General features: G+C 45.8%; 1 protein-coding gene across 1 annotated transcript in view; it reads left to right on the top strand.

Moving 5' to 3' along the window:
* The first annotated feature begins 2,368 nt into the window (after positions 1-2,368).
* Positions 2,369-12,392, top strand: part of USP4 (ubiquitin specific peptidase 4) — a 31,973-nt gene continuing 21,949 nt past the window's right edge. The window contains exons 1-6 of the mRNA XM_058031748.1: positions 2,369-2,475; positions 2,593-2,750; positions 2,995-3,125; positions 6,791-6,917; positions 8,468-8,613; positions 8,797-8,858. Coding sequence (XP_057887731.1) covers positions 2,369-2,475; positions 2,593-2,750; positions 2,995-3,125; positions 6,791-6,917; positions 8,468-8,613; positions 8,797-8,858 — 731 coding nt within the window. The remainder of the gene's footprint in view (positions 2,476-2,592; positions 2,751-2,994; positions 3,126-6,790; positions 6,918-8,467; positions 8,614-8,796; positions 8,859-12,392) is intronic.

Below are 12,392 nucleotides of genomic sequence, written 5' to 3'. Positions count from 1 at the left end.
AGTGTAAGCACACCAGCAGGAACTCAGCAGCGTGGCTGAAAGCTGCCCAGCCTTGCTATTCCCAGTCTCATTTCAGCATTCCCTGCAGCAGCTGGCTCTGGGGTCAGTGGGCTGCAGCACAGAGGGCACTGGCTGGAGCTCCCGGGCAGTGACAGGGACAGGGACCACGGTCCCCACACAGGATCTCACCCCAAACCTTGGCTGGTGCTGTGATGAGGGGAGGTGAACACTTCACCACAGGCAGCAGCTCTGTACTGAGGGGAGGCATGAAGAATCCCAGGCAATTCTTCAGGTATTATAAATCAGCCCAGTTCTATTTCTGTAATTCCAGAGAGAAACAGACTGACTCAGAGGGCAACCTTAAAATAAATACTACTTTAGCACAATTGGCTGCTTCTGTGGCTTGAGGAAGTTGTCCTTTCAACATCTCCTGTCTGTCACATATACACTCCTACACTACACTTTAATTGCAAACACTTAATCCCTCTGTTAGTGTTCCTGTTTTTCCATTCTTCTGCACATCAAAGTTTCATATATTCTCTCCTTCACAGAAAGTGTTTGTCCCCCTTCCCAGTGATTCTTCCCCCCTTTAGCTGCTAATAGTCACCACCAACTTCTTAAATACTTAAAACAAGTTCAAATATTTGAAGCTTTCAGGAGTGTTACCTAGTTCGAAGAAAAATTATCCTTCCTGGCCCTTTCTCCCTCACCCAGATTCCCTAGTGTTCTGCCCACCAAACCCTGGGCTATCTGCTGAAATCCTGGCTGATGAGATGTGGTGTTCAGAAGTGTCTACTCAACAGAAGTGCCATCAGCCTGAGACCTTTCTTACTCAGCCTGTACAAGGTTCTTTCAGCTATTTAAATTCCCTTTCTCCTCGGCAGCTTTCAGTCACTGTGCTTGATCATTGCCATCATAAGGCAGGCTGGGAACACCTGCCTCAGTCCTGTGGTACTTGAGGGGGCTTTGCTGCTGTCAGTGCCACTTTCACACCCATCGAGATGAGCTGGAGATGGGGGCAGAAGTCCATGGCTGAAAGAAAAGTGCTTGAGGAGCGAGGAGAACACAGACATCTCTGTCTACAGTGAAACTGGAACAATGTAATTTTCTTGCACTGAATCAGAAAGCCCTGAATTAAACCATTTAATTGTTTACCACACTTCTATGAGGAGTCAGTAATTCATTAGCACAGTGAGGTCAGCCACCAAGCACTATCTCAGAATAGCTGACTCATTTTAAAAACACACCCAGCCTTGCCATAATAGGGTGTGTTAGAGCCTGAAGGGGCCCTACCCTCTGAGAAAAACTGAAGTAACAACACTCAACTCTTACTGGAAGGAGAAAATGGTTCTTTCAGCGTTAACTGAATGGAATTGCCCTGCTGTCAGGAAGATAAAAGGCTTTTATCACGTTACCCTGGTTGCTGCAGCAATGCCAGGCTGGCAGAGCCCACCTGCCCATGGTGCTGCCAGAAGGCTCCTGGCACAGGCAGTCACAGCACCCCCACAGCACCCTCGCCTTTTTTTCACATAAGGTAAAGGGATTTCTTTGGTGCATCCGTTTAAGGCAGATTTTTTTGAATTCTACCCAAGAGCCCTCCTTCTCAAGGACCCGACACGGTACTGGAGGGATCAATGCCTGAATCTCCTGGAGCAGTTCTCTCCTGAGACATGCCCCAGTCGATCTCACACTCGTTGTCCCGTTTATTCCCCTAACAATCTGAAGTGCAACGCCCCACGTCAGAAAATGGAGCGTCTAAAACCGAAACCACAGTCCAACCAAATGTTTCTGCCACCAGTGTTGACAGAGAGAAAGAAAAATAAACTCTTTATGAAGAACTAAAGGTTTCAGCTTGGGTTCGATCTTCACTGAGCCATAATTCAGGAAGGAGATTCTTGCGGAGAAAGTGAAGCACAGGGTGTCGGGAGCCCAGAGCAAGGGGCTGGCAGGAGCCACCCTGGGCAGGTTTGGGGAGGGCTGGGCTGGTGCTGCTGCGGAGGCGGAAGGGAGCACAGTGTTCGCACAAGTGTTTTTATCTGAGCACTCAGAGAGGCTGGCCCGGGAGCCCGCTCGACCACGAAGCTCCCTCGGGGACGAGGTGTATACCCGCGGGAAGAGCGCTCCCGCTCCCCGGGCTCCCCCTGCAGCCCCCGTACGGGCGCTCAGCGCGGCACACACCGCACCCTTCCCAAGCGCCCTCACGGTGCCGCCGCAAGATGGCGGCCGCCGCCATAGCGCGCGCGGCCCCGCCCACCCCGTCACGGAGCGCGCGCGGGCGGGGCGGGTCCCTCCCACTCGCCCAGCGCGTGCCCGCCCGCGCGCTCCCGCGCGCTCCGACCTCCGCCCGCGCCGGGTCTCGCGCACGGACATGGCGGCGGCCGCGGCCGGCGGGGAACGGACCCGGCCGGACCCGGCGGAGCAGCGGGCCGAGCTGGGGCCGCTCCTGGCCACGGCCCTCCGGCCCGGCGAGTCCTGGTGAGCACACCCGCGCCTCCCCTCCCTCCCCGTCCCCCTCCCCTGCGGGCGGCGGGGCCTGCGGACCGGGCCGCGCCGCCGCTGAGGGGCCGCGCCGGGCGGTGCCGTGTGTTGCAGGTACCTGGTGGAGAGCCGGTGGTTCAAGCAATGGAAGAAGTACGTGGGCTTCGACAGCTGGGACATGTTCGGCGCCGGCGATCCCAACCTCTTCCCGGGCCCCGTCGACAACGCGGGCCTGTTCCCGGGGCCCATCGACAACTCGGGCCTGTTCGGCGGTGAGTGCTGCGGGCAGCGGGGCCGCGGCTCGGGCCGGGCTCGGCCGGGAACTTCCCCGCGCCGCTTTCGCTTTCGGAGCCGGGCGCTGCAGGGGCCGCACCGCCCCGGCCGTGAGGGGACCGGCCGGGCTCTGCCGCCCCGGAGCGCCGCTGTTCCTCCGTGTCCCGGCACTACGTGTGTCCCTCTGGAGAGGAAAAGGCGCTGATTGTGATGCCCTGCTCTCTGCTGTCTGTCTCCTTTTAGATCCGCAAACTCAAAGTTTGAAAGAGCACCTCATTGATGAGCTGGATTACGTGCTGGTGCCCACCGAAGCCTGGAACAAACTAGTAGCGTGGTACGGCTGTATAGACGGACAGCAGCCTATTGTGAGGAAAGTAAGTATGGCTGAATCAACTTCTCCTCCTCCTGGTTTAATTTTTTGATCTCCATCAAACGTAAACGGTTTATTTTGCCACATGCCAGCTAAGATAGGATTCTCAGTAGCTCTTTGGAGATAATAACGTGATGTCTTTTTGCTTTGTCTGAAAGAACAGCTTGCCTGTATTTCAGCCAAAATGCCTGAATGTTTAGGGGTTCTGAGTTGATGGTTTATCTGGGGCAAGAACCCTGAACCTTGTTCAGGTTATGATTCTTTGGGCTAGTACAGTGCTTTTATATTGCATGGAATAGTTTGTACTTTGTGGATCAGTGTAAGTTATTGGTCAAACTAGTTTATCTTCCAGGACAGAATGAGTCTTTTAGTGCAGATGGATTAGGGGCTTCCTCTGGAGTGTAAGGTGATTCTTATTTTCTCTTCCAAAATTGTGTGATTCTAAAATCTTTCTAAAGAGATGGATATATGGTTTTGTTCTGTAAGTCATATATTTGGTTGACAGTTGCAGTCAGGTATGCATTCTGGATATATAACCTGTTTTGTAAGGTGGAATTGACAAGTGTTTGTTTTCATTTTGTTTGGGTTTTTTTTTTGGTTGGTTGCTTTTTTTGGAAAGTGTATCGGTAAAAGGGTGTTTTGTTTTTATTTTAGTTTTAGCCAATTGTTCAGACTAAATTGAGCAATGCCAGTGTGTGGGGCTCATTAAGAAACTAATCACTACACCAAGTGTTGATGTAATATGGAATTAACATCACTTATGTTTAAGCAGCACTGTGTTGTAAGTAAGAGTTACTTCAGGTGTGCAAGACCTAGCAAAGTGTGGCACCAGAAGGGAAGTAAGATCAGGAAGTGCTGGAATGTTGTCGTTCAGTGTGGGCTAGAAATTGCAGGTAGTAAGAAATTCTGATGTCTTCAGGAGTGGTGAGTTAACCCAGGATCACCTGGGTTACTTCAGGTTCACTCAGCTGAGTAGACAGAACTCCCATGGAAGCAAGAAGCAGGAGAGGAGAAAATAATTACAGCATTAAAGGAGATGTGGTTTTAGAGAAACATGTAACACCTTGAGGAATGGTGAGTCTGTGCTGAGAGGGAGAACTGGTGCTGTCAGTGATCAGTGCCTCTCCAAGTGAGGGAGCTTTCCTTCCTGAGCTGGCTGATGGCTGTCACAAAGCCCTTTTTTTGTGGCACACTCCCTTTTCTGAAAAAATTGAAATTTGACAAGAGATTTGGGAGCTATTGGGGAAACACTTGGTCTTAACTGCATGAGCCTTCTTTTGTTGTGGTATCTGATGCTGCTTTCAGTGGTGCAGTAACCAAGGGGGTAGAGCTCAGTGCTGGTTTACAGACCTGACATGCCAGGTTATTCTGGGTCTAGTTAAGAGTAAATTTTTCAAGTTTTGAATTGCTATGAAACTGTCAGTCTCTGTTGTTAACCTGATAACTGAAGGGGGTTTTTATATTTAAGGAGATACTAAAATATAGCAGAATGGTTGGTTTGTGGGAGGTAAGAGCATCTTACAAAAATCCAGTAGGTCAGTGAGACACAGAAGCTGCCCTGCTGCACCTGAGTAGGATGTGGGCAGGATCTGGTTACATTATTCCCCAGACTGCATGAAAAGTCAAGCACTTAAACTTGTGGTCCTTGAGTGCCTTAAGACTTTTCCTAAAGATGGATCAACTGTAATTCATACATGAAAACATCCATAAAAGTAGGATCTGGGAAGTGATTTTCAGGCATCTTTATGGTTTTAAAAGATATTTCTTCCATCTCTGTGTTTGATGATCAGAGCCAAGTACAGGAGGATAAGATTTGATTTATTTGTGGTTCAGTTTCTTTGGATAGTCTCAGACCATATTTTTGTGCAGTCATCTCTGGAGTCCTGTGGGAAGGTTTATTGATGTGCTTCCTCAGCAGCTGGGTTGTGCTGGGATTGCTGGGCAGTGGCATGACATGAGCTGTCCTTTGGCAGAGAACAAGGAAGCTGCTCAGATGCAGTTTAACAGACATCTGCAGGTGATTAGAGACTCTATTCCTCCATCCTGATGGACACAATGATCTGATCAGGAACTTCTTGGAAAGAGTTCTTTTCTTTTCTGAATATGGCTCTTATTTGTTTCTAACTACAGAATGCTGGAGAACAGGAAGTCACGTTTAGTGACATTTATTCTGAAAAATAAATGGAAACTTTTGACTTGGTTTCTTTTCTTTCCTGAAAACAAGTCTTCTCTGCTTGTCAAGAAGCTGTTTAAACAGGGAGTTTTACTTTCTGTTGTAACAGCAAAGTACTGAAGATCTTGTCAAATGTGTTTGTTAATTATTTACCTTTAAAACACCTTGCATATCTAATAAAACCTTCTAAAAGCAGCAATCCTCAGAAATTGAAGCATAATTTAGTAGAATTGTCACTATAAGTCTAGGTCTTAATGCTTTATTTCTTTCCAAAGCTGGGTAGTTTTTTCTGTCAGATGTTAGGTGTAGATCATACCAAGTTTGGTGTCACAGGAATAGAATGGAATATTTCAGTTGGAAGGGACTTAATCATCTGGTCCAACTGCCTGACCAATTCAGGTCTGACTGAAAGTTAAAGCAAATTAAGGGCATTGTCCAAATGCCTCTCACTGTTACTTTTAAAAATTATATCAGCTTTTTCAATGAAATATGTTCCCATTTTCAGAGGCTTTGTAGCTGCCAAGAACTCTGGAGAGAATTGAGGTGTGGGGTTTTCTTTCTTTTCTTACTCTTCCTATTACATTGCAGTTGTCTCATAACTGGCCTGTGAAATGTGCTTTTCTTTCTGGCATAATGTGTTCTGTGATCTGTAGGTGAAGAATGGTGTCCAGTTTTATGGAATTTATTTTAAAAATACGCTGAAAGCTAGTGGCATGAGTAAATGTACCTATTGGAATATTCTCTCAAATACAGAGTTGATTTGAAAGGTACTCTGAAATAAAGCCGTGGCATCCAAACAACTTCAGAGGTACTTTTCTGTTCTTGCTAGGAGAGTGTTTTGAGGCAGGTTCTGTGTACTGTGCAGAAAAATAATTAATGCTTTGGTTTGCTCTCTTCTGGTAGAAGAGATTTTGCTCCAGTGTTGCAGCCTGGTTTAATTCTTTTATAAAACTTTAACAAATACTAGAGGCAAAAGGTAATTTTCTTCTAGAATGCTTTGTGTTATCAAGGATTTTTCATGAGTGGTTAGCTGACACTGCCAGTTCAGCTGTGATATGGACCTCTGGAACTTTGCACTGGGATTTCCCATTTAAAAAACCAAACAAAAGCTGGTGACTGAATGTGGCAGCAATCAGTGTTCAGTTTATGGCTTGACTCTCAGTTCTCCACAAGGCTCACAGCATTTAGAGCTGTGTGCCTCAGAGGAGTTCCCAGTGCTGCAGCTCTGTGTTGCCTTGCCTCAGAGGAGGGCCCAGTGCTGCAGCTCTGTGTTGCCTTGCCTCAGAGGAGGGCCCAGTGCTGCAGCTCTGTGTTGCCTTGCCTCAGAGGAGGGCTCAGTGCTGCAGCTCTGTGTTGCCTTGCCTCAGAGGAGGGCCCAGTGCTGCAGCTCTGTGTTGCCTTGCCTCAGAGGAGTTCCCAGTGCTGCAGTTCTGTGTTGCCTTGCCTCAGAGGAGGGCTCAGTGCTGCAGCTCTGTGTTGCCTTGCTCCCTGTGCAGGTGGTGGAGTATGGGCTCTTTGTGAAGCACTACAAGGTCGAGGTTTATCTCCTGGAGCTGAAGCTGTGCGAGAGCAGCGATCCCGACAATGTCATCAGCTGCCACTTCAGCAAGGCAGATACTGTTGGTAAGTCATTCTCTGACAGATGAAGCTGTGCTCTGAGGTTGTCTCAGGAGATAATCTCTGCCCTCCAGAACCTCCAGACTGGAGCAAATCTGACTTTTCTCTCTCATTGCTATATTTTTCACATGTTAAAATGCTGAATGTCAGCTGTCCTGTATCTACAGTACTAAACTGAAGAAAGCATCTGTTGTGGTGTGACACTGGCCAAAATGCCAGGCACCCTCAAAAACTGCTCACTCACCCTCCCCAGCCACAGCTGGGCAGAGGAGAGATGAAAATTAACAAAGGGTTAATGAGTTGAGATAAGGACTGAGAGAAAACACTGCAAGGGCAAAACAGGCACAATTTAGAGGTATACAGTCAGTTTAATACTAACAGAATCACAGGAGGATAATGAGAAGTAAAAATAAGCCCTTAAAAACACCTTTTCTTCCCCCAGCCCCTCTCTCCTTCCCACCAACAGGCCATGGGGGTTTGGTGAGTTTATCATCTGAGGTTTTCTTCTGCTGCTCCAGGAGAGGAACCCTTCCCCTGTGGGGCTGTGGGATCCCTCCCATGGGTGACAGCTCTCCAATCTCATGAGCAGCAGTCCTCCTAACACTGCTGCAATATTAGCCTCTCCCAGGGGCACACAGCCCTCCCAAATTGGTGCAGTGTCAGCCCCTCCCATGGGCACACAGCACTCCCAGAACTGCTGTGATGGGGGTCTCTCTTCACATGGAGTGCAGTCCTCCAAGGACAGGCTGCTCCAGCCTGGAAGCTGGGCCCTCTCTCTCCCCTGGGGCTTCTGCTGGATCACAGCCTCCTGCAGGCATGGTGGGTGGATCTCTGCATCCCCCCTGGATCCCCATGGGCTGCAGGGGCTCAGCTGCTTCACCCTGGTCTCACCACAGCCTGCAGAGGAGTCTCAGCTCCAGCACCTGCAGCACCTCCTCCCCCTCCTTCTCCACTGATCTTGGTGTCTCCATGTTGTTTCCCTCACATGTTCTCACCTCCTCCACTTCTCTGACTAGGAAATAACTTTGTGCAGTTTATTTTGGTTTTCTTCTTAAATATGTAATCACAGATGTTACCACCCTCTCTAACTGGCCCATGGTTGGCCAGCAGCATGTCCTTGTTTAGAGCCATCAGGGATTGGTTCTGCTGGACATGCTGGAAGCCACCTCTGTGGCCTCTCCCCCTACCAAAGTGCAGGCCATGCCAAAGCAGCACAGCATCTTTCTGGGCACCTTGACAGTAGTAACTGAAAACTTGACCCTGTGTTTTCAGATGAAGAGAAGTTGGCCTTTGGGCAGAAAGCTCTCAGAGTGTTCTGCATGTTATTGGTTTGAGGGCTTGACAAGCAAATACATGACTGAAAACAAAAGTTTTTAATTTTTTCAGACTTAATATTTGACAAACTATATGAGCAATTTTAACTTCCATAATATATTTTCTGCTTGAAGGATCTTGAAGGACAAGTGATGTACGTCCTTGCTGAATGAATGTCTTAGTGTTTCTCCTAAAGCACTCATGTTTTAGGAATTTTGGTGTTTTTACTTTCTCCTGAACAGCTACCATCGAGAAAGAAATGAGAAAACTATTCAATATCCCAGCTGAGAAGGAAACCAGGCTATGGAACAGATACATGAGTAACACTTATGAGCAGCTCAGCAAGCTGGATAGCACAGTGCAAGATGCAGGGCTCTATCAGGGTCAGGTAAGGGGCATAACTTTTTCTCTCTTTTTTTTTTTTTTTTTAATGTAGTGCTTTTGCTGATGTGTATATTTTTTCACTTGCTTTTATGTACTTTAAGCAAACATTGACAATGGGATTTGCTAATGCTTTTGCAAAATGTGTAACAGACTTGCAGTTACCTTTATTACCTGCACTCTCTTTCAGGTTGTTTTAATAGAAGTGAAAAATGAAGATGGCACGTGGCCTGGACAGCATTGCCTGGCAAAGTAAGCAAGCATGTTCTAAAGGTTTCTGTTATTTTGTGCAGCTTGTTTGCTAGGCTTTAGTGACCACATGTTCTCTCTGAAAGCCTGGTTATCACTGGCTGTTGTGGCTTCCTTTGTTTTGGTTATTTTGAAGGAGAGAAATTCTCAAATACAAATATTCTTCAGTGGTTCTACTGCTGGTTTCTTTTCTTAGCAAGAGTGTGTTTTAAAGCCTGTTTCAAACAGGTTGTATAAGGATTAAATAGCTTAGGGTTTCTATAGTGCTTAGGAGGCAAAAGTACTATTTGTGTTGAGCTGGTGTGCTTAAAAAGCTATCTCTGCACACTGCACAGTGAAATAAATAATCTGTCCTTTGCTGTTGTAGAACAGAAAGGATCTTGGAGTGTGTTCCCAAACCTGCCAGTAGTGAATGCTCAGAGTTCTGGTAGTTCCCCCTTAAAAAGGGTATAGAAAATATGTGACTAACACCCCTCCCACAAAAGACAATTACAGAAGCCTGTAAAAGTGACCCAGATTCCCTCAGTGCTCTCTGATTTAGAGAAGAGATGGGTAATTGCAGGGCTTGGTGAAATATGATGTGTATAGAGTGAATGGTGTGGAATGGAAGTTGCAATGATAAGGAACTGCTCATATCAAGTCCTGCTACAGAAAGTAGAATTTGATGACTTCCCCTGTCTGCTGCCTGCTTGGTGCCATTCCAGGGGCCATCTGACTTGAGATTGATAAAGAAAATGCTTTTCTGTACAATCAGTTCACTTACAGAGCCTGATGCCAAGTGATCTCATTTGAAATCAGGATACACTAGTGTTAAACTTGAAGAGTTGATTAGATAGGTCAGTGAAACCTCTTCTGAAACAGTACTTTGAGAGATCATACTGTGGAAATTAATCAGGAGAATGCCCTGAATGAGATTACAATGAACTTTCTATAGGATTGCCATGTGAAAAGCAACTGAACATTCACATCATGTACCTGGTTGAAGTCAGTATGGGAGACGCAGCTGTGCAAGACCAATCACAACCTTTTGTTTCTACAGGAAACAAAGCTAAAAAGGAGCTGTGTAGCATTCTCAGACCTCAGAGTAGTCCTTTGTCAGCAGCTAGTTTGATATGTAAAGGCTTTGATTTAACCTCTAGTGATAGATAAATGAAAGTGGCTATTGGTATGTAGATTACTATTTTCTAATGACATAAAAATATTTACTGATTATAGCATGAAACTTGTGAAATTGACTTTCAGCCACCATTATCAGTATCAAGAAGTGTATTAAGTAATACAAGGATTATATGTTCTTTTGTACTTTGTCTTATGCTTTGTCCTATCTCAGGCAAGATTTTGCCTCAGTGTTCTATTTCTCAGCTCCAGAAAATGCATGGGGAAATTAATATTTGGAGCTTTTTTTTTTTCTGGGTTGCACGAGTTTATTACTGAAAGCTTATGAGGGAATTTTTTATGAATTTAGAGTTTTGATGACATCAACCAAACAGAATGCAGAGCTCCCTGCTGCTGATAGAGCATTGGAGAGCACCTGCATCACTGCCCAAGTGCCAAGAGAGGTTCTGGCAAGCTGGGAGTTCATATCCTCCCCACTCAGAGGGTGGCTGCAAAGTGACCATGGGCTGGGTGGTTCTGTGCCATCAGGATTTTTCCCCACCATTTGCAGCTTGTCAGAGGCATTGGCCCCCTAGCAGAGGAAATAGCTTTTCCACAGGTTTGGCAGCTGTGGAAATTGTTTCCCCAGCCATCAATCTGGCTGACGTTTTACAGGAAAAATGCTCTTAAACTCCACAGCAGTTCCCTGGGTGGTATATTCAGCCTGTGCTTGGCCACTGCTGTTAGTTTGCTGCTTTCTAAAGAACAAAATAGTTTCTTCTTCCTGTAGTTTGAAACTGCTTTTACTTCTAGACAAAGTTTCAGAAGAGGGAATGGATTTTACTTATTCTAGGAATTTCAAAATTAGAGGCATACTTTGTTTCTGAAGGGAGATTGTCAATGACTCTGTGGAATTTAGTACTCTTAAATTGTTACTTACAGGACTCCCAAATTAAAGTCCTGAACTAGCAGAATTCCATTTCAGCCCTAGCACACTTTTTTTTTCCGCTGCCTTTTTTTTTTTTTTTTTTCATCCTGGATATAATTTTCTTAGTGAAGGCAAACAAGAAGTTGTGTTAGTTCTTGAAAATAACAACTTTTCCACCTGGGATTGTACTTGAAAACTGAAGTGAAGTTGTATTTAGTGTCTGCCTGGTATTTCTCCCTTTTCAATATGCAGCAGTAAAATATCTTTTGGTTCTTTGGTTGGAGCTAGAATTTTCCTGCTGTTTCCTCTTCCAGCTCCTCTGTTTACTCATGGCACTGTGTGATTTCAGAGGACCCCTTCAGCACTGGGCTGAATATTTTGTGTGCAGATCTTTATTCCCTGACTTTGAAGTGCTTGAGTTTGCAGCAGATGCCAGGCTTGCAGAGGAGCCCTGAAGATGTAACATAAGTTCTGGAGGCTTTTGCCTGTAAGAACTTTCTAAATGAGCATCCATTACTGCCTCTGCTTTGTCAATTGAACAAAATCCCAGCTAATCTGGCTCTGACAAAAACTTTTTGTCACAAAATTACTATTTTATTATTGGTTGTGTAAAGGAGGACTGACTCTACTGCTCTAAAGGTGGCCTCAGCTGAATTGAAACACTTTTTCTATCTGTGCCTTTCAGCCACCTGAAAGCCTTTTACAATATTTTTCAAGTTGTTTAGTTTAGGAGGTTTTTTACCATATGGACTCAGAGTAATTTGATTTTATCCTCTTTGTCCTGTAAGTCTCCAGATTTCTCCTCACTTGCCATTTGTGTGGGTTTTTGACACACAAAACCCACAGGTTTTGTAGCAAGACAAAGCAGCTGTCTTTACCTGCAGATGGGGACACAGTGTGCTTCAGTGTTGTGAAGATGAAGTTGGGTTTCAGTGGTAACCCAGATCATAAATTTCAAAGATGAAATAACTTTGTTCTCTTACTTCAGAGTAAGGTCTTGGGGCCCCCATTTCTGAGGGAGCAGAAGTCACATCCTGTGAGAGAGGTGGCAGATGCCTTTGACCAGACAAAGTCTGCATGTTCCACAGAAACCTCTTTTGTGGCATTGGGGATAAATATTTGGCATCCAGGTTGTCTGTTGTCACTGTGTGTGAGTGAGGCAGTCCTTGAGAGCTTGCAGTACTCTGGGGTCATTAACAATGGCTTTCCAGGCTTCAAGTGGGAAGCTTTCAGAGAAAAATGTTTTTCTTTGCTTCTCTCTGTGCCCTTCACCTGCAATCAATGGCTGCCTTTGTGAGCATCTTGTGAAATGAGGGGAAGCAGCTGTCCTCAGGAAATCCTTTCTTCAGTAGTTACACACAGATGAGTAATTTCTAAAATGTAGGAGTATGTAGAATTCTTTATCTTCCCAAATACATTTGGTTTCTGTTCTTTTATTCTCACATGGAAAGCTCTTAACCTCTCTTGTTGTTTTGCTACTTACATGAACCTTCCCAATTTTCTAACTGGAACTC

Source organism: Melospiza georgiana, chromosome 11 (assembly GCF_028018845.1).
Source record: "Melospiza georgiana isolate bMelGeo1 chromosome 11, bMelGeo1.pri, whole genome shotgun sequence".
Lineage (NCBI taxonomy): Eukaryota > Metazoa > Chordata > Aves > Passeriformes > Passerellidae > Melospiza > Melospiza georgiana.
This window is presented reverse-complemented; position numbering and strand designations above follow the sequence as displayed.